The 21,297-nt window shown below is 28.3% G+C and overlaps 2 protein-coding genes across 6 annotated transcripts; one reads left to right on the top strand and one right to left on the bottom strand.

Annotated features, from left to right (window-relative positions):
- Positions 1–583: 583 nt before the first annotated feature.
- Bm10591 lies at positions 584–10,330 on the top strand (the record flags this gene model as incomplete). 4 transcript variants are annotated; one of them, XM_043081570.1, is made up of 23 exons in its annotated part: positions 584–676; positions 947–1,072; positions 1,492–1,575; positions 1,804–1,995; positions 2,275–2,463; positions 2,705–2,801; positions 3,064–3,158; positions 3,472–3,607; positions 3,819–3,985; positions 4,089–4,243; positions 4,611–4,760; positions 4,885–5,004; positions 5,312–5,438; positions 5,635–5,772; positions 6,056–6,163; positions 6,450–6,596; positions 6,924–7,064; positions 7,166–7,350; positions 7,576–7,738; positions 8,088–8,261; positions 8,588–8,698; positions 8,999–9,136; positions 10,088–10,330. In XM_043081570.1, 23 exons carry the CDS (start codon positions 584–586, stop codon positions 10,328–10,330), a joined length of 3,279 nt encoding a protein of 1,092 aa, XP_042937504.1. The 4 variants fall into 4 exon arrangements, with proteins under 4 accessions (XP_042937504.1, XP_042937503.1, XP_042937505.1 ...); XM_043081569.1 differs by having other exon boundaries at positions 8,999–9,172; XM_043081571.1 differs by lacking the exon at positions 584–676 and having other exon boundaries at positions 986–1,072.
- A 4,785-nt stretch (positions 10,331–15,115) lies between these two features.
- Bm5204 (Uncharacterized protein) lies at positions 15,116–17,966 on the bottom strand (the record flags this gene model as incomplete). 2 transcript variants are annotated; one of them, XM_043081567.1, is made up of 6 exons in its annotated part: positions 15,116–15,266; positions 15,839–15,960; positions 16,249–16,490; positions 16,952–17,070; positions 17,309–17,468; positions 17,717–17,966. In XM_043081567.1, the coding sequence occupies 6 exons, from the start codon at positions 17,964–17,966 to the stop codon at positions 15,116–15,118; spliced, it is 1,044 nt and encodes a 347-aa protein (XP_042937501.1). The 2 variants fall into 2 exon arrangements, with proteins under 2 accessions (XP_042937501.1, XP_042937502.1); XM_043081568.1 differs by lacking the exons at positions 16,952–17,070; positions 17,309–17,468; positions 17,717–17,966 and having other exon boundaries at positions 16,249–16,470.
- Between the last annotated feature and the right edge of the window lie 3,331 nt (positions 17,967–21,297).

Raw genomic sequence — 21,297 nt, 5'->3', positions numbered from 1 at the left:
TAACTGCATAAAACTAATTAAGCATATTTTTCAATGCATTTGTGAAGTTATGCTTGCATGCATGCTCATACACATACTTAAGTATTTTGAAAAGTTTCAGGAGAATAAATAAAATTTTTTTTTATAACTAAAATTTTTTTCAAAATTAGTTATAGTAAAAGTTAACAAACGACGATATCAATACATTAAATTTTGTAATATTACATTGTTCTTTTAAATTTATTAATTTATATACATTATTTTTAAATATATATTAAATAATGAATTTCACACATACGTTAAAATGTGATTCATTATCACATAGTCTACAAAATTTTACAAAACTTTAAATAAATATTAAAAAACATTTTCAAAACTTTTCAAAAAAAAAAAAGAAAAAATAATAGTTAGATCGTTTCCTCGAAGAAAACAATTTCTTTAATAATTTATTTATACAAAAGAAAATCTCAGAATTTTTTTCCTAAATTAAATTTTAAATATCCCTTTTTTCCTTCTTTTTGTATAAATTCCATTTCATTTAAATATTGGGAAATGTATGTGAGATGTTTGATCGCTTATTCTAGTAGACTCTCTGGGTATAACGATGGGCCGCGTTGAATTTCATCACTATTATTTGTGGCGTGTGGCTGTTTCGCTTGATTGCTTTGTTAGTCGTGTTTTGTTGGGTATTTTACCCGTAATTTATTTGTAAGTTATTTTTTTTTTAAGTAGGATTTTGTATAAATTCTTTTGGATAATTTATTAAACTAAATTTAAGGCAATTAATTTGTGAAATAACTTTGTAATAGTAATTAATTCCATTTAATCATTCATGTCAGATAAGTTGAATAATCTTCCTAATAGTTTATTAGTTTATGGTTAATAAATCACGTGATGTGACCACCATTTTGATAAATTAGTTATTTATCAGGTGAATTATTCATGAAATACGTGATACTGAATTTAGAGTGTATGTGTGTGTGGCGTTGTATGCTTGGAAGATCTGATGACATCAGGACCATATTTTTCACCGACGGGACGACCAGTATCACGGCAGAATACTGAGAGGGAACGTGTAAAAAATGTTTTGCAGGTAATCAATGTTTGGTCAATCATTAAGTCCAATGAAATACAAGTTTTAACTTTCGAGCTCATTTTGAGTGGATATGTTATAGAATCATAAAAATGTACGTTTAATATATTAGCATTGCTTTATGAAAGTTTGCGGTTAAGTTATTTATTTAAGCTGTATGATTAGCTTAGTCGAACTTTTAAAATGTTAGGCTATTCTGTCGTAATGGTGAACGTAAAGCCTAAAGCAAAAGCAAATATTTATTTTGGTGTGTTAAAATAGAAGGAAATTTTCAGCTAAAGTTTTACGTCTCCATATTTATCATTTAATCCATATGGATGATAAATCTGTAACAGAAAGAATTTGCCTGGTGTAATGAGTGAAATTAATAATAAGGGATGTATATTCCGGAGTTATTTGATTTAATTCACTGTATTTAGGAGAGTTTCCAGAGAGCATTAGGAGTGAAAAGTTGTGCCGATCTATGTAATATTACGCGACGTCTCAAGCAACTGTATATCAATGTAAAACTTTTCTTAATGAATTTATAGTTAACATGGAGCGTAAATTTAATATCCTTTTTGGTTTGGACTAGAACAGATTTTAAGGGATCATTTTGTACTTTACCTTGTATAAGGCTGAGGTTTTCATCCTTTCTATCTTCATCGCAATCACCAAACAAAGGGACTATCACTAGAAAAGTGTATCGGGCATGAGTGTTATTAATAGGAGCCGAAGTAGATCTTTTTTAGGCATTAAATGTACCAGGAGGTATTGAACGTTATTTGGCGGCTTTACGTTTTGCACTGGAACTTACTTGTGAGAAAAATAATGAGAAAGAAGGACGTATTAATTGTCTAAAGATGTCTGCTCATGTTGCACTGGCACTGTCGCAAGAAGGCATGCATGAACCGCTTCAGCTGTTGGTTGATTTTTGTGTAGATGTAAGTTTCCCATATACTTTTTTCCTCAGTCAAACTTTCTTTTGCTTTTTATCGATTGTTCTACATATGATATTTCAGTCGTACCTTAGATATTTTTGAAATGATGTATGACTTCAGATCCGGAACAGATCATTTCTCTTTGACATTTCAACTGTGCACTTAATATTGCATAACCTTATAATTTTAAAATATATAAAGGAATTTATAACTTAAATTCACTTTTCTCTAGGAGGAATATCTTTTTACTACTCATAACTATTTAATCACTAATCTTTTCAGATGAACGATTTGTGCATAACTGTTACTAGGAGTTATGTATGTGCATTGGCTGGTTTATTATTAAATTTAAATAAGCTTATCTCAAATCGATTGCGCGAGCAAGAGCCGCGGAAAACGGACTGCTCACCTTTGTCAAAAGAATTGAGCAAAACATTATTTGCTATACTTTCAAAGCGTCTTTTAGATGTCGTAAGCTTGTTTGCTTCTGATATCTCTACTCCTCAGTGTTCAATATGCTCACATATTTTTGTACGTAGATATAGGAGTCAAATCGAAGAGTGTTTATAATATTCTATGATTTATTCCTCCCTTTACGTTCTCTCAGATTAGTGATTGAAATTGTTCCCTTTTTTAAACTTCTTTCATTTTCTTTTATAGTTTTAAATTAATTAAAACATTTGCTATCTTGCCTAGTCTCGGTTGTTTTCAGAATCCTTTGGTTCGTTCTGAAGCTTTGAAAGCAATAGCAACGTTACAGGATGAGCAGTCAAAAATCGATAATTACCAAACGAATTCTCCGAAGCGCCGTAAGTTCCATTTTAGTTTGAAGTGCTGCATTATCATTACTGGTATCGTTAATATCGTATTCCTAAGTGACATATCTGATATATTTAGAAACCGTTAATCATGTGATTGTCTTAACGATACTGTTTCCTAACTAGAAACAGCAATTTGTTCAAGCTGAAAATTTAAAAAATCAAATTTGCGACGCAATATATTTTCCAGTTGGTTAAGCTTAGTGAACCTATATGTTGTTCTGCTTGCTTTTTAGTTGTTGCACAGTTTCAGTATTGATTTCCCATTTGAATGATGTATCGTATGAATGTCGAATTGTTGCGCTGAAGAAATTATTACTGTCCTCGAAGGAGGAAGTCGACCTTGTGGTTTTTATTTTTTTTTCCGTCTTAAAACCTACTTACCATTGAAAAACTAAATATTAGTTTCTGAGAACAGAATATGCATACTTGTTTGAATCTTCGTGACAGTGCTTTTCAACAACGACTGTTTTCTACTGGTTGATGATACCTTTTGAAATTCAAATTTACTTCCATATTTTATTTGTTTTGATATATGCGCTAAGGACCTGTAAAGTTTTTTTAAGGTCTTAGTTTGTTAAGTCACTAGTATTGTTAGTAAAGTCGAGTAAATCACAAGCAATCCAGATTATCTTATGTGGTATAGAAGCGTTGTTCTCAGGTAAACATGGCATTGAGTGATCCCGAAGAACGAGTAAGGCGAGCAGCGACAGTTCGAATTATCAAGGATGTCGATTTGAAAGCCTTATCTATCAAACAACGTATGGATTTAGTGCAAAGCGTTATGAATATAACTGGTGAGTGCTTTCACTTCACGTAAGTTAAAACAACTGTGATAACTTTGGTTTTGAAAATTGAAGAAATTGACGTCTTTGTCTTTGAGAACAACTTTATATGACGTAAGAACTTGATTTTAAATAAAAATTTGGGGCTTTCATGTGATATTTATGAGCGGAAACAATCTTCATAATTTTTTTTTAAACTTTATTTTTGCTACTGCTGTTCCAGCTCGAGGCCAAAACCATACTGTGATTTTAAATGACTTACTCAGAGAATGGCTTAAAACAGCTTGTGGGATAGAAGCACTGCCGAGTAGTATTGAAGAGCTTTCTTCATTTTACTGCATTGCAACGTCTCATTTATTGCGTTTTCTGGAACCATTAACGCAGGAACAGGTTATTTATTTTTGATTTTTGATATCGCACGTATTAAGTGAGAATATGCCTTAGTTTTTACGAAGAATTTCTTATATTATTAATTATTTACTCCTGGTTTCAGATAAGTCATAACTTGATGCTCCATTCACTTCAATACTGTCGTGAAAAAATGGGATTTGGTTCAATCGAGGTTCAGGATTTTGTGAAAGCATTAAATCGAAACGCGGAAGACATATCTCTTCATCGACATAATTGCAATAAATTGATCGAAGAGGGGTATCTTCGTAACGTTTGTAATAGGGTTTAAAAGAATCATACAACTTCATGTTTGCAAATTTAATTTGTAAGTGAATGCAGAATTACACAGACTAAATGTATAAATGAAACACAAGTTGGTAAAACTGACAAAAATACACTGGTAGGAGAAACTATTTTAGGTAATTTTTCTAATCGTCCCTATCTCATCGTCAACATAGCGTTGCAATAATACCTAGAATATTGTAAGTTTAGGCCTTCATGTTAATTATGAGTCAGTTGAGTTAGACTTAATGAAGTACCTGAATGGTTTCTTTTTTTAAACTCTCCTTTTATTTATTTGATCTTAAAAATTTGTTGCTGGGAAAATTTAGAAATTAATTTTTAGTTGGACAGCACTTGAACAAGCAAATGCTGTATTTTACTGGCGTTGCTTGTTGGATTTCTGTAAGTCAAAGTGCGTGACGGAAGCAGACTGGTCAGAATGCCATTATCGCTTGCTACCAACTATGCGGACATTTTGTGAACTTGTACATAAGTAAGTTTCGGCTGGTTCGCAATAAGCATCCTTGATTTGTTAAGTGATATTTCTAATATTATTTGTATCGACTTCCTAAAGAACATTTAATGTCCATAATAATCTTATTATATTTTTTATTTAGCTATATGACAACTGTATTGTCCAGTGATGAAACAGAAGCGCTTTTTACCTTGAAGAACTTTACTGTAATGCAGTTGCTGAAAATAATATCGCTTTTTGATCAGGGGGATCCGTCTGGATGGTAAGCATTTCAATAATATTTCGAAAATACAAAAGAAAAAAACATAACATAACATAGAAATGATTGCTTTTTTTTCGAAAATTTCTTCAAATTTAACTTTAGTTTTACTGCAAAACAAACATGCTTGTATGGTTTTTACTTGAAGTGTAATTATAACTTAATAATAGGAACGTAACATTGAGTGTTTAACTGATCTTGGTGATAGTCATGTTTGCTTCAGGATTTTCTGATTTGGTGGAAAATAATTGAAATTATTGAAATCATGTTTTTCTCCAAATCTTGGTAATTACTGGTAGAATTGATTCAGGAAAACATGGCATACTTTATGCGAAAACGTTTTGAGTAATATGCAGTTCAAACTGACTGAAGCTCTCGTCAATGAACTTGTTCAACAGATGTACACACATCTTTGGCCACTTCCTGAGCAGAACGATGTTTGACTTCTATTTTTAATGCCGCAATTTATAACTTTGAATAGCTAAATCAATAGTCTTAATTTCAGGCTGGATTATTTTGTCTTCTATTTCGGTTGGCTGCATTAGACTTCTTGTTTTTGTCAATATTTTTTTACAAGCTTTTAAATTTTTGCGCAGTTCAATTATGCGGCTGAAAATTTCTACGCTAATTTAGGAAGCTCTTTCAAACCTATGTGATCTAACAAGTTCTATCGTACATAAAGCTCTTTTTCCTAATGCAACGATGATGGCTGCAAATCAAACGATTGCAATTGGAGGAAATGAAACAGCTGCTGAATTCGAAAATGGAGAGGTTCGTTTGCTACCGACTTTTGAAAATCTTTTTCTGTATTATTCTGTGCGAAATTCTCAGATGTGAATGATTCGTTATTTAATCTGCTGATGAGAATCTGAACTTGGTTTTACTCATCAATCCTTAATATGTTAGTGAAAGTGAATTTTTGCTTATTCAGTGCGATGTATCTTACATTCATGGATTTCCTAAAGTAATATAAGTATTCTGTCAAATCTATCCTAAAATTAAGATAAAGAATAGTTATAAAGAATATAACGACATAATAATTGTGATATTTGAGATTGACGACGATTGTATATGTCGGTGTATTATGATTGTGAGTGCAATGTTGAAAACGAATCGTTACAAAAGGATGAATGCTTTGCTGCATGGAGTTCTGGAAAATATTGTAAGCAGTTAAATTTCTTTCATTGATTAACGTTGTCCTTTCACTCTCTTGGACTTCTTCCCCTTTAGATATAGGGTAAGCGGTGTATACTTATGCCTTATTAACTAGAATATAAGAAAATCTATCTTTGCTTCTATATGAACAATTACGTGATAACTGCGTAAACATATCGTTAAAATTTGACATAATATCAGTACATCACATTACTTTTGAGGGGAGATCAACGTACTAGATCCACTTTTCCATCGATGGGTGACTAAGATAATTCAATTTTCAAATCTTCCAGATTGAACGAAGTATGGTAGTAGCTGATATCAATTGTCGAATTCTTGCATTTGAAGCGATGGGTATTTTGGCTATGTATGATCGTCGTGTTGCATTTGAAAAAACAATTTTGATCAAAGAAACCCTTAAAATCGATCAGCGCTTAAGAGTATACTGTTCTATAATATTAACTTTTGTTAAAAAACCAGGAATTTTCCATTTGTGCTTGCCAAAAACAGATGGTTGTGTGAAAAGTCCTTTTTTGCATACATCTAGATAAAGCAGTCATATGTTCATTTTCACTCAGTCTGAGCTAATTTAGCGTTCAGTTTTAGTATTAAATGTTATTTTCGTGTTATTTTATTTAACGAGTTGTTTTTGTAACATTCGTACGACAATGAGCAATTTTCAAGCATTAAAATTGCTTCTCTTTCGAATTTCAAATAATTTTGTGAGATATATTTAGAGCAGATTTCACATATATTTGTTCTTTAAGCCAACAATGCTTAACATCTTGTGCAACATGGCGTTGCTGCATGGCTATCCTATGGTTTCACGTTGGTTCGATGCTGGATTAGATACAGCAACTCCGAATGATGAACTTTTGCATGTTTTTGCCGAATATATTGATAGCCTGGTAAAATTTTACTTCCAGTAAGCATAATTTTCATATTTCAGATTGCAAAGTTTCAGTTACTTCCTGACATGAATTCCTAAACCTATTCATTACTTTTTTAGGATCCAGATACGAGTTTTGCAGCTTGTGAATGTCTATGTAAAATGTTTCTAAAGGAGGCAAATGTTGCATGGGCTGGTGTTCTGAGTCGTTTGTTGCTCAAGGCATTTGATCCAGCAACGAACAACATTCCCAAATTGAAGGCGTGTTTGGTTACATTCATACCAGTATTTGCTGAATGGAGCAGGTAAATGCTAGCTGTAGCTTAAACCGTCTTTCTTGTCAAATTTTAATCGTTTGGAACAAAGCTGATATTTCGTAGGTTGCTTAACATGATTGATATATTGCAACTATTGTCAAATTTGTTCACTTTTTTTAACTTACTGAAGTCAAAACACATAAATTTATAGCGTCAGTAACTTAGTCTGAATTTTGATATGGTAATTGTTATGTAATTAATTGCGTTTTATAGGGAGCATCAAATGCTGTTGGTTGAAGCATTTCCAGGAACTTTCGATACATTGCGTAGTGATGAGCAATTCGTCGGTTCACTTTCACGCATAAATGTTGCAGCAGTTGGATCATGCTTTGTGCATGCAACAAGTTCACAATTATTGAGTGGTGCTGACAAACAGGTACGGTTTTGATCTTCTTTTGCAGATTTACTGTTTAATTCTTTCATAATTCCTATGAAATCATAATTCCTTATGGATAAATTGGTTGTTGCTTAGCTGGTCTCTTAAAGATAAGGTATATACGTGGTAAAGTTTGGCTGAGATCATAAGCAGGATATTGGAATGGTACATGTCTGAAGTATTTGTCTCAGCGTCATACTGTATTCCGATAATGGTATGGTTAGTGCATTAAGGACCTGAATAGCCATTTTAGATAGACTTCTGGATCTAAATTTACTGATTTCAATTTGTTAGAGGGATATTTTTGGTTTAATTGCTCTCTTTGTTCACATTTTTTCATAGTTTTCAGAAAGGATCAGTTCATCCCTTTTTATGCCAGAAAATCCTCGCTGCACTGAGTGATGATCCAGAAGATGATTATGCCCCAGTATATTGTAAGATGCTATCGGACATTGATGTAAATGACTGGACGGATATTACACAGATAAATGCTTTGATTATTGATACTGATGATGTGATTGATGTGAGTCGGAATATTTTCTGAAGCTTATCGTTTTTCGTTGATATTTAGATTGACAAATGCGATAACCAAGAAATTTAGCTCTGTCATCGTATTACTAACAGTTAAGTGATTAGGCAGAATATTTTATTTCCTTAACCAGACTATAAATGCAGTGAATCAAATTTCTAAAGGCTGGGATCAGTGGAAGAAAATTATTGTCATTTTGGGAATCAAATACTGCTCTAACTGTTTTTTATAAACTGTAGTAATTGTTGAAAGTGATACTGATATTATTAAAATTATAATGTACTTTATTATTCATTATTGACAGTTGGGTTAATTTTTAGCTCTACAGCGATACAGAAGAAACTCGAGGATATATTCGATCGTTAGGGTCATTTTCCAAGAAATTGCGAAAAAGGATTGCCAGTTTGGAAGCGCTGATTTCAGCAAGGAAGGTCAGTGCTTGGGATATATGTGCTTCACCTGTCGCAAGCAATTTCAGCCACTAGCAATTTTCCATTTCCTTTTGTTTTTATTTTTATATTGTTGTTATTTTGTGTGATTTTATGATAGCTTTCATTGAAGTCTTTCCGGGTGCATTTGTTTGCATATTGTAAAATAATGGGTCGGTGTCTAACATTGCCATTATTTCTGGGAGCTTGAACTATTTATAGAAAATTCGTAAAGTTCACGGCAAAATAAAGGATTTGTCAAATGGTGACGATGTCATCCGCTGTACGAGTTGTTATTTTCAGCATGGTGACAGCGAATCCGTAGATGAGCATGAGGATGATGATGAAAGTGAAATTTTAAAGATTTCGAAACTTGTACTTCGAGAAAGTAACAAAGCAAATGGTTGTAAGCCCAAAGCAAACAAACAAAGCAAAAGAAAAGTATGTACTGATTCGAAGCCCAAAAACTCGGTTAAGGTTATTTTTTCGGAAGGTGTTCGAGAAGTCCGCTGTTTCTTCCGTAGGCTAAATGTACTCATAAAGCTGGTAGAATCGTATTTAAAGCAGTTATTGGTTCTAAGATTAAAAGACAGTATCGTAAAAGTCTTTTACCACTTTCCAAGACTTCATGATCTTTTTTGGTTACAAATTCTACAACATGATTGCCTCACACTCACTTATGTCCATCAAAGTATTAAAATTGTTGTTTACAGTAATGCCTGACCATCTGCGCATTCCCTGTGGAGATTCTGTCTTGGAAGTTTCCACCCAACATTTGCCTGAAGAATATATGACATGTTAGCTTGACAGTTTTATATATCGGAAGCGAAGAGTTACCTTAACATTTAGGTGCTATAAGGTCTTGCTAATAATTTATATAAGCTGTGTAATATGCACAGTGTACAGCATGATACATATCTTAAATCATTTCACTGCATCCATCTTTGAATAATGAGCAATGTGTGGTTTTAATTTCTGGCATCCTCGCAGTGAACTCAGATTTAATTAGGCTGCATGATTATTTGGAGATCACAGATGAAAATGAATTTTTTTAAAAAAAAAAACATTTAAATATTAAAGTATTTTTTGGCTTTGGCGCTATTAGGAACGCTTCCAGTAAAACCTGCTTTTGTTGCCTGAGTTGTTATAAGTTCAGTTTTGAAAGTAACAAAGCAAATGATTTCTATTCTCTTCTAAGAAGAGATATGGTTAAATTAAGCAATGATCCTTCATCATCTGTTCATCATAAGAAGAAAGCTTTATATTTGATAGAGCTGAGATGGCGTTTCGCATGCGTTCATTTTAACATTTCAACAGAGCAGTATTTAAATAATTTATGAGTAATATCTGTTTGATGTTTTGGTTAGCAGATCTTAAAAAGTGGGGTTTCAGCCGAGATTTGTGAAATCGAAGACTGTTCCAAGTGACATGAAAGCATTACTGCAAGAGGATATAGATCAAAACAGAAATGATCAATTTTCGAGTGATAATGAGATGGTATTCAGAAATGAACCAAAGCTTATTCCTATTACACCTGTTACACCAGGTATACAGCGTCAAAGACCTATACTGGCTCGTGCGGTAAAAACTGCTCAGAAATTTATAAAAGACGATTCATCTGATGAAGAGAAATAAATTAGAGAAAGATTAATCACTAAAAACTGCTTTCTCACTTGCGTATTATCATTTAATAAAAAAAAATCTGCATTGTACGTTATATTTATTCAAAAATATTCCATGCTAATATAAAGCATAGAAACCTTTTTTTCTTTGCCATTTTCTTCCTATTTTCTTTTTTTTTTTGTTGTCTAATACATTCCATATTGGTTGCCTTATAATTAAATCATTTCGTTTTATTGATTTCAATTCTTAATCAAGCTAATCATTTCCTATTGCATTTCTGCCACCATTTATAAGAAATAAAATATGTAGCGGAAGATATATTATTCTTGAAATTAACCAATCAAAATTTTCATATCATTTTGTAATCTAATATCATTTCATTTTTAAAGGGTCATTGTGGTACATTCGTATTAATTTTCATTACAAATACTTTTACCACAAATTTCAAATATGCAGATATTATTATTTAACTTGTAAAAATTGATAATTGGCATTATTTACGCATTGCATTTTTCTTTATTTTTATTATTACCTACAATTCCAAAGATAAGCAAATAACAAAATAACTTTGTATTTTTGTATTCTATGCACATTTTCATGTAATTTTTTCATCTTTTTTTAAAGCAGTATGAACATGACATATTTTTTTTATTCATTAAAAAGTTTACAAATAAATTGATTTTATTAAAAAATTTTCGCTAATGCCAACTTTTCAAATGGATTACCTTCTATTATCAACAATATTCAACAATAATTTTTCACACTCTTCAATTATACGCTTAGATTTCGTTTCTTAATAGATTTCTATCATAAAAATAGCGGATGAAACTAAAGTTTTACTGTTCACAAATTATATTGCAAAAAAAGAAAATTCAATTTGATTTGGTTGACATGTCGTGTAGAATGCCAATTTGATTTTGCTGCATTGAATGAAAGAATTCATGTAGAAAAGGAGGAAATTTTGTGATATTCGTTTATCATACTTGAAAACACTTAGATAATTTATGATCATTATGGCTTCAATAACGAAAAATATTTAATTGCTCATAACATATGAATCATCTTGACTCAATATGATCTCAGTAAAGCCTCAGTTGGTCGTCTCAAGTTTTCTAATTAGTTTCAGATAAATATGATCATTCTGTATTGTACATGAAGATTAGCACCCTGGGATTTTACATTAGTATTTGCAGAGAAGAAAGAGAGAGAGAGAGAGAGAAATTCAATTAGATTTATATAATTGTTATGATAACATATGTTGCAATTAGCATTATTCAATTATAAACTAAATACCGAGTTTTGAGTAAAGTTTACCTTAGATATTTACATTCCATTGGAACTATAAATGGCATAGAAGAGTTTTGTAGAAAGTTTTATCATATATCAATGCACTTTTTGTTCATAAAAGAGAACGAAATCTTATCAGTTTCTATTCATCAAAATATTATTCACAACAAAGATACATACATACATCCTTTTTAACAGATTTATCAAACTTCAAATATTTAACAATTTTGTTACACTGCCATGTTTTCCCCAAAAAACGGATATAAGGAGTATTACTAATTTTATTTTCTAATATGATGGATTACTGGGTGATTTTAGATAGCATCAGTTTGAAAATTTTAAATTAAATTTGTTTCTGCTATCAGTCTGAATTTTGTCATTAATTTTAACATATTCTTATTATAGGGAAGGATTACTAACGTTATTATTACAAGTTTTTCTGTTAAAAAAAAAAGACAAATTTGGTTTTATGAAGTAAACTTTGATACTTTCAATAATCTCGATTAAAGTATCGAAAATGAAATATCTGATTGTTTTTTGTTTTGTTTTCGCATATAACACTAACAACTAAACAATAAAAAGTGAAAGTTGATTGCTTGAAAGAAAATTTTTTTTTTTATCATATCAATGATTACCAATAAAAAGTTTGTTTGCATAATCCCATATTGTGCAGTATAGTTTTTCCCCATACTTTATCGTTTTATTATTGTTTCCCCATAATAGAATCTTGTGACTGCATGATAATTGATTAGATCATCCAATTGATTATCAGTGATTAGATCATCCAATTGATTATTAGTGACTAGGTCACCTAGTTAATTACTAATGCAAATGTAGTGAATAAATCATATCAGTGATTATTAATTCATGCCAAAAATAACAAAATATTTGTCAGTATTAGATTTCAAGACTGTAATGCTATGATGCAAAATGCAATATTTTAATAATACAAGCAGAGGTAGAATATTTCGATTAAAATGGCAGGTATTTAATTAAAGATTAGATATTTTGATTAGAGGTCAGGTACTTTGATCAGAGGTCAGTTATCCATCATTATAAATCTCCCACGTACAAAAATTCGCATTGCAGATAACATCTTTACATCATTTGTACATTTGACTGATAATTCTCTAATTCGATAAGTACATAAACTCAATCAGTTATCATAAATTTATGCTTGAAATGCAATTGCACATCACCATTATCAGAATTATATATTATTAATGAAATGTGTGTCGTAAGCAAGGTACCAAGGTACCATTTTAATATTATCATTTTATGAAATGGCGAAGTGATTTCGATTTCATTTTATGATAGTTTTATAATTATCAAAGTAAATGATGTGAAAAATAATTTGATGATATGAACGCTATCTGTTATCAACAGATAAACAATAGAAATAGTTGCACCTATCAGTAAAAGTTTTTTGTTTTTTAATTTTTCTCTGTCTCGATCAAGCTCTGTCTAAAATTTTATTAATCATTAATTTAATCAAATTGACAAGCCAAATTATCATAGATTTAATTTATTAACATTGATGATTAGCAATTAATTCAGCTTTTCTGTGAATATGAGCACTGGAAAGAAAAAATGAGTGATACAAATTAAAATATCCATCACAATTTTATTTCTTCATGTTTTAATTAAATCCCAATACTAGAAATACACCTGAATGCTTCATCTTTTTTCTACTCTTAAAATATGAAGTTATTAAGTAATATCTGTAAAGGTCACTTGAAGTTCTCCACTATAAAAGTTTTGAAAAACTTGTTTGTTATAAATAAATAATTTGAGAGTTTAAAAAACTTGTTAGAAAGTTGAAATTTGAGTACAAAAAATTGTGCAAAATTTTGATAAGTTTTTTGACAAGAAAAAGTTCAAAATCTTGTTTTCGCTTTTTAAAAAAGAAAAAAAAAATTAAATTGAAAAGTGAAAATAAGCAGTCAATAATAAGAGGATTTTAAAAATTAAGAAGAGACTTGTTGTTGCATAAATATCAAATTTTGAGAATTTCTGAAGACAATGATGGTGTGATTATATTCTAATTTTGCATATTATAAAAAAGAAAATGACAATAATTTAAACTTAAAATCTAAATTTTACGAACAAAATTTGCCACATTTAGCTGAAGAGCTATTTGTTGAAGAAAATGAATTTATGCTACATTTGATAACAAATAAAGCAAATTATATTTGCTAGGTGGCCATATCACAATTACTTATATTCTTACAATAATAATTAATTCAAAACACTAAGTTAAGTGTTTTCCGTGAAAAAATTTAATTTAAGAAATTTCTAGAATATCTCTCTTAGATTGTAGAAAGATATGTAAAAAAAGCACAGTTATAAGTTTTTTAACAAAGAAAAACGAAACAGAAAGAAAATGAAATCAGTCATTAGCATACTAAATATATTTACCATTAAATGATCATTAAAATATTTTTTTAATTAAGTTTTAGACATTTTAATAAAAAATTAATTAGTGCAAACATTAATAAAAATTATCAATTTTTTTGCAAAAAGAAAAATGATTTAAAAATTCGATGTAATTTGGTAAATCAAATGTCTTTAAATGTTAATATTTAAAAACCTTTTACCACTTTTTTTGTCAACTTGATTTTATGCTTTTTTACGTAATATATAGAATGAACTAAAAATATGTCTATAACAATAAATAAAATATTTTTTATTTCTTAAAAATTCAAATTTTAATAATTGCTCCAAGCTAATTATTATTATACCTTTCTATGTAAGAATAAAAACAATAAATAAAATCGATGAACAGTAAAATACATAAGTTAATCATTTTAAATGACTTAAATTGAACAAATTATTATTCAAATAATTTGAATTTTTATGCAAAACATCTATTTTTTATGATATTATTTGATATATTTGATGTATTAGGCATTCATACGTCTGAATTGTACACATCTTTTTTTCAAAATTTTTGAAAAGTTCAATATTTTTTAAACGCACGTCTAAATGCATTTAATAATAAAGTCACTCATATATAAAAACAAATTGCTAAACAAATAATAGTAAAATCAGCAAATGCTTTCAATCATGAACAATAAATCATTTGATAAATTTTTAAGCTATTCAAAATTTTTACTTCCAATAAGTATAACTTCAATTCAAATAATATCAGAAGCAATGCTTACAACGACGATATGTTTTAAAAATTGGCCTTATTGAATTAACAAATCCTATTTCATTTATTATAATTTCATGATTATTTTCTGATTGATCAGAGTAATTTCCTTTCCATCTGCTTACGTATACATTATAAATGTGTAGAAAAACGTGTGCGTGTACGCATATATATACATGCACAACACGCACAAAATATTTTGTGTATCTTTACGTGTGCGAATTTCTATATATGTATGCAAAATAATTTATATTTCTTCATTTAATCCAATATATTTATTCTAAACGACTGAAACAAGCATGTAGTACAATTTGTTTATTATCTATTATCATCAGTTATCATAATCAGTGATTTCTCTAAGAACCACAATCAATGAATACTTTGATAACTTCACCTTTTTGAGCATATTTAAATGCTTCCACTGCTTCATCAAGTTTATAATGTGCTAATGTCAACTTATCCAATTTGATCTTTCCTGATCGAATCATTTCGATTGCTGCTGGCCATCTAAATTATACATTTATTTCAATAATATTTATATATGATTGCTTTAGTATGTATGATTAAAATGTAAAAAAAAAAGAAAAACTTTTGCAACTATTTTTGCCTTAAAATAATTCAAATAGTTTTGGTCATCCCAGAACCACTAAATAATTAATGGTTATTTTTTTGTAGCAAATAAAATGATAACAATAATTTTTGTTTAATTTGCAATGTTGCAATGCAAGCAGCGCAATAACCTGCAGTTAGTTATAATTACTATCACACGCTAATCGATTAATAATTCTTATATGATATACTCTTAATTATCACTTACTGAATACCTGAAAATAATGATTATTTATCACTATTATCTTAATTTCTATTATTTGAGTAAGAATACGCAAGTATAATAAAGTTATATTGTAAAGAAAAAGGAAAATTATATATTTTCATTTCTTTTTCCATTTGTTATCAAACAATAATAGCAAATCGATATTTCATAATTTATGATTTTTAGCTGATAATAAAACTTCGCTATTCTTATCTTTGAAGCATTTATTTTTTAAGTAAGGATTATATTTTTGAAAAGAGCTTACGTATTAGAATATTTGATCACACCATGAAGATTAATTTCCTTGGCGACCACTTCAAGTATTGGAACATTTACATATTCAGCACCCAATGCTACCAATATAACCTTACCACCATCTTTCACTGCCTTAATTTTAAATTAAATTTGAAAAAAACAAAAAGACTAAATTACATTTGGAAATGGATAATGACTGAAATACTTTTTAAAGATTATGAAGTTAATTTTATTTTATTTGTTATTTTAGAAAAAATGACATTGAAAATGAGAGCAATATTTTAAGGATAAAAAAAGTCAATTTTTTTTCACAGTTTTTTTTTTTTTTTTTTGATGAAATTTTCAAAAATATAAGCTTTTTTCTTTGTTTCTTTTTCTCTAAAACTAAAATTTTTATTTTTAAAAATAATTTCGATTAACCTTAATAGCTAATTCAATACTTGATTGTACCCCACAACATTCAATGACCACATCCGGTGCTTCACCCAATTTCTCCACAATAATTTCTACTGCATCTTGCGCACTAAGACCACTAACATTAACAGTTTCATCTGCGCCAACTTCTTTAGCAATCTCTAATCGATGATCCCGAATGTCCGTAATCAATGCCATTGTTGCATTCGTTGCTTTCGCTATCATCATCGTGATTAAACCAACAGGACCTAATGTGGTAGTACTTTACATATGGAAGATTAATTTTTTATTATAAAATAGAAATATTTTCCCAATGTTTCATAATGTTAAAAGCTTTCCTCTAACATCAATTGAATTTGAAAATTTTAATTTTAATTAGAAAGTACATAATGGTTTTATATTCTGGAATGACCAGAAATATTACAATTAATATTATATTACAAAAAAAAGAAAATAAAATGTTTTGGTTTTCCTTTACAATTTATTTACATTTCATATAGAAATGAATTGTAAAGAGAGTTTAATTGGAATTGATCATTAAAGTTTTTGTTTAATTAAATATCAATTACTGCTAGTATTATAATTTTCTCGCATCAAACTATTTCATTTCAAAGTTTATACCATTTATTTCAATAATTGGACCTTGTAATGAAAGATATTATAAGCAATATTTTGAAGGTATGATCAAAGTAATAAAAAACTAATTAACCTGCACCAAGAACCAATACCTTATTGCCAATCCCTATGTTTGCTTTACGACAAGCATGTAAACCAACACTAAGCGGTTCTAAAAATGATGCTTCTTCCATTGACATATTATTTGGAATTCTAAATGAATGACAAAATAAGCAATGAGGAATAATTGATTCCAAAAGGATTAAAAATTATAGGATAATTAATTAGTAGGTTTGCTAAAATTTCTGGGTATCTAATGTATTTTACATAAATGTTCCTGGAAAAGTTAAAAATTAGACGTGATATTTGTTACTGCAAATGATATTCTTTACTTACGTAAATTATTTCACGTATTTTTGTAGAATATAACTTTACGAGTAAGTTAACTAACTTAAAGCAGTAATCAGCATCAATGGTGACAAATTGTCGCATAGCGCCATCTGTTGGTGGAAGTGCAAAAAATTCCATTTCATGACATAAATTATACCGTCCACGTTTACACAATTGACATTTTCGGCATGGTACACCTGGTTCAACCGCTACTCTGTCACCTTTAATAAGAAAAATTTTCCTAATTATTTGTTATCCATTTATTATTACATACTCCTTTAAATTAATTTTGTCATCGATGTATTTTTTTAATTAAAAAGGAAAAAAAAAACAAATTGTATCAAATTATTGTATGCTAAATAAACAAAATTATTGGAAAAAAATTTTTAATAATTTATCTCATCATTTTATCACTATTTTTATCATTTATTATTGTATTTATATTTTATTGAAAAACTGTATAACTTACCAATGGTAAATCCTTTAACATCCGTTCCTAAACCGGAAACAACGCCACTACATTCATGGCCCATTATCATTGGCTTCAATGGCTTAAATGGTCCAATTTGACCGCGAGTCCAAAAACTTATATCTGTACCACATATTCCAACGGTGGATACTTTAATCAATAATTGACCGGATTTCGGAACCGGTATTTCACGTTTCTCCATTCTAAGATCATTTTTACCATGTAATACGCATGCCAAATTTGCATTCATCTTGCTTGTTTGCTTGTTTGTTTGTTTATTTGTTAACTTTTTTTTTTTATTCTGCCAAAATATTGCTAAAATTCAATTATATTAATGCAATATTTTTGTATTTCTATAAAAAATAGACGTAGATTATTCGTATATTAGTAAAAAAAAATGTAAAAATTAAACGCATTAAAAAAAAAAAAAAATTAAATTAACAATAATAAGCTCTATTAATTTTCTTAATTATAGTAGGAGAAGGATAAACAGATTTAATTTATGAGAAACTTTGTGATTTTAGATGAATAATTTAGATGAATAAATTTAAGCATTAGAATTAATTATCTCGCTTATTTCTTCATTTCAATTATAATTTGATCTTTTATTTCATTCTCAATATACACATCATTTTAATAAGCAAAAATTTGCTAAATACATAATAATTTTCTATACAAATTCAAGAATTAAAATGAAATTTAATCGAATTATTATGTCGTTAACACATTATGTGATTTTTTTTCCAAATTACTAATTATACGCTGAAATAATTTTCAATTATTTTCCTTAATAGATGCTATTTCCTATATTTTTAGAGAAAATTCAATGCAGTATTATTAATAGAACTGAAATTTGATTACAATTATGCAAAACAAATCTTTCAATAGCTTAGAAAATATCGATTCAAAATAATTTTTCAGAAAGATAAACATATTGCAGTTAGATTATTATTATTATCTGAACTCTACCACTTACCAGAAGAAAAAAAATATTTCAAATTAATGACATTCAATAAAAGCTTTTAAAAAAATAAAACATTCAATAACAACTATCAATGACCTTTCTATTTACTCAATTTTTGCTCCTTTATATTTTTAATGATAACAAAAAAAAAAACCAATATTTTCTCTTTTTGTCCTTTAATAAATATTTACTTTAATAGCAGCAGATAATTCCATCAAACGACAAAAAAAAAGCGAAAAAATTTATAAAACTTACCAATTTTAAAAATTTAAATTTAATCAAAAACTTACTTTCTGACTTAACATATAGCTAATTTGAAATAAGCAATTTTTTTTGCAGTGATTGCATAAAATATTCTATTATCCTTTAAGTTTCCATTATTAAATTTTTATCTTTAATGCTAAATTATTTTATTTAATATCATTAGATTAGATATGTAAGATTTTTAAATTATTTTATCAACATTTTTATTGAGCGTAACAATTCCATCATTTCATATTATAAACATTTTTACAGATTGTTGATATTACGATATTTGTGTGATCTTAAATAATAAATAAACTAAAGAAAATACTTTTACAAAACAAAAAACAATCTTATTTATTCATTCAATTATAAAATATTGCATTTTAACTTCGTCCATAATTGAATTATAATTAAAATTAGAACTGAACAAAATTCTTGATAATAATAATCGGACTCAAATTCATCTGAAGCATTAGAAAATTATTCCAAAATTAGATAGCTCTTAGATAATTTTGGAATATGCTTGGAATTTGTAATTTACATATGAAGAACACATTTCATATATAAAATATGAAGCTGTATATAAAAAATTATAATGGCTTCACAAATATTTCAGTTAAAAATAACTCAAAATTTTTTCTGAATTTATGAAATTTTATCTTAGATACAAACTTTATATCTTTTCAGGAATTTATAAAATGATACTGTTTCCTCTTTTTTTTTTCTGCTGTTGAGAATTGTAGAATTATAAGAAATTTTCATATTTAATATTTCTATACGTTATACAAAAAGGTTTTGCTCTGCTATTGCTATTTAATTTCTTTGATATTTAACTTTAACCAAATTTTTGATATCAAAAAAAAAAAGTTGAAGATATTCAAAATTAATGCCAAATATTCAAGAATTTTCAATTTTATTGTTTAAATAAATTTATTTAACAGATAACAAACGATTGATTTAAAGAATGTGTATAAAAAACATATTAAAAACTGTTGGAGTTCAATAAATTTTAGTTGATAAAATGAAAACAATGCGTATAGCTGTTAAATAATTGCAAACTACAAAATGTACTGCAAATTACTATGAAATTTGTATATCAAACAATTTATTTTAGTGATAACACAATGATAGATATGAAAATGTCAATGATAATTACAATGAGAGAAATGATAATGTTAATAATATAATGATAAAAATGGAAATATCACTGATAAGTTAGCGATCAAGTAGAACAGTCCCATAAATAATGAATAATTTCTTTTTTTTTTTTGTTGGACTAAAAAATGAAGCAAAAATTGAGAGAAAAAAACAGCTTCTATTTATTTCAACTCGGTTGTTTTTGTTGGAAAAAATAGAAAAACAGTTGAAAACAAAAAAAAGTTGTGAGTATGCGTGGGTGTGTGCACACGTGTATGTGTGTGCGTGTATGTGTGTGTGTGTGCATGTGTGTATGTATGTGTGTGTATGTGTGCGTGTGCATATCTGTGTCAGTGGTTGTTTGTTAAGGGATAATGATTAACAATTAACAATTCAAGAGGATGCGCCTCATATTTCCTTATAGCGCCACAACTGATGATAAATTATCAGTATTGACAAGAAATTACATGAAAATGTCCTTTCATTTCCTTGTGATGGCTGATAAATGAATCATTATAAGCATATCAATAACGTAAACATTATCAATTATCAGAAAATCATTGATGTAAATTTCAGTGATTAAAAAGACTGTGAACATGAATATTGGATCAAGATTATTCATAAAAAAACAAAAACATTAATTGAGATTATCAAAAGAGATACAAATAATTATGAGAAAATTATCAAATCACTAATTATGAGATTTTTAGTTTAAATGTCATCATGATTATTTAAGGAAAAGTTAACAAATAAAAAGAGATAAAACGTGATTAAGCGAGATATTAGCTAAGTAAATATTATCAATATGACATTGTTAACGCAAATTTTGATCATTAAATAGTGATAATAAAAATGAAATTATCAATATAAGTATAGGAAGTGGGCAATAATTTTGTAGGCCAAGAAGAAAGAATAGGTCAAAGGTTTCTTAGTACTTTCTTTACTTAACTAATTATAATTCTGTTCTATTTCTTTTTAGTTAAAAAAAAATTAAAGATTCGTTTTCACAATATACACACATAAATAACTTTAAGCATTTGACAAAATAAATTTTTAACTTTAGTAAGCATTTAAATAATTAGGTTAGAAAAATATTTCTAATTATAAATAAGTGCTTAAACATTTACAAAAATAATTATGAGCTAAAAAAAGAAATAAACTTTTAAAAATAAAGCAACTTTTTTACTGTTATATCACTTTAAACTACAATTTAATGAGGCTATATTAAGAGAAA

This window comes from Brugia malayi (assembly GCF_000002995.4).
Source record: "Brugia malayi strain FR3 genome assembly, contig: Bm_v4_Chr4_scaffold_001, whole genome shotgun sequence".
Lineage (NCBI taxonomy): Eukaryota > Metazoa > Nematoda > Chromadorea > Rhabditida > Onchocercidae > Brugia > Brugia malayi.
Note: the sequence above shows the minus strand (reverse complement) of the source record. Positions and strands in the feature narration are given on the sequence as shown.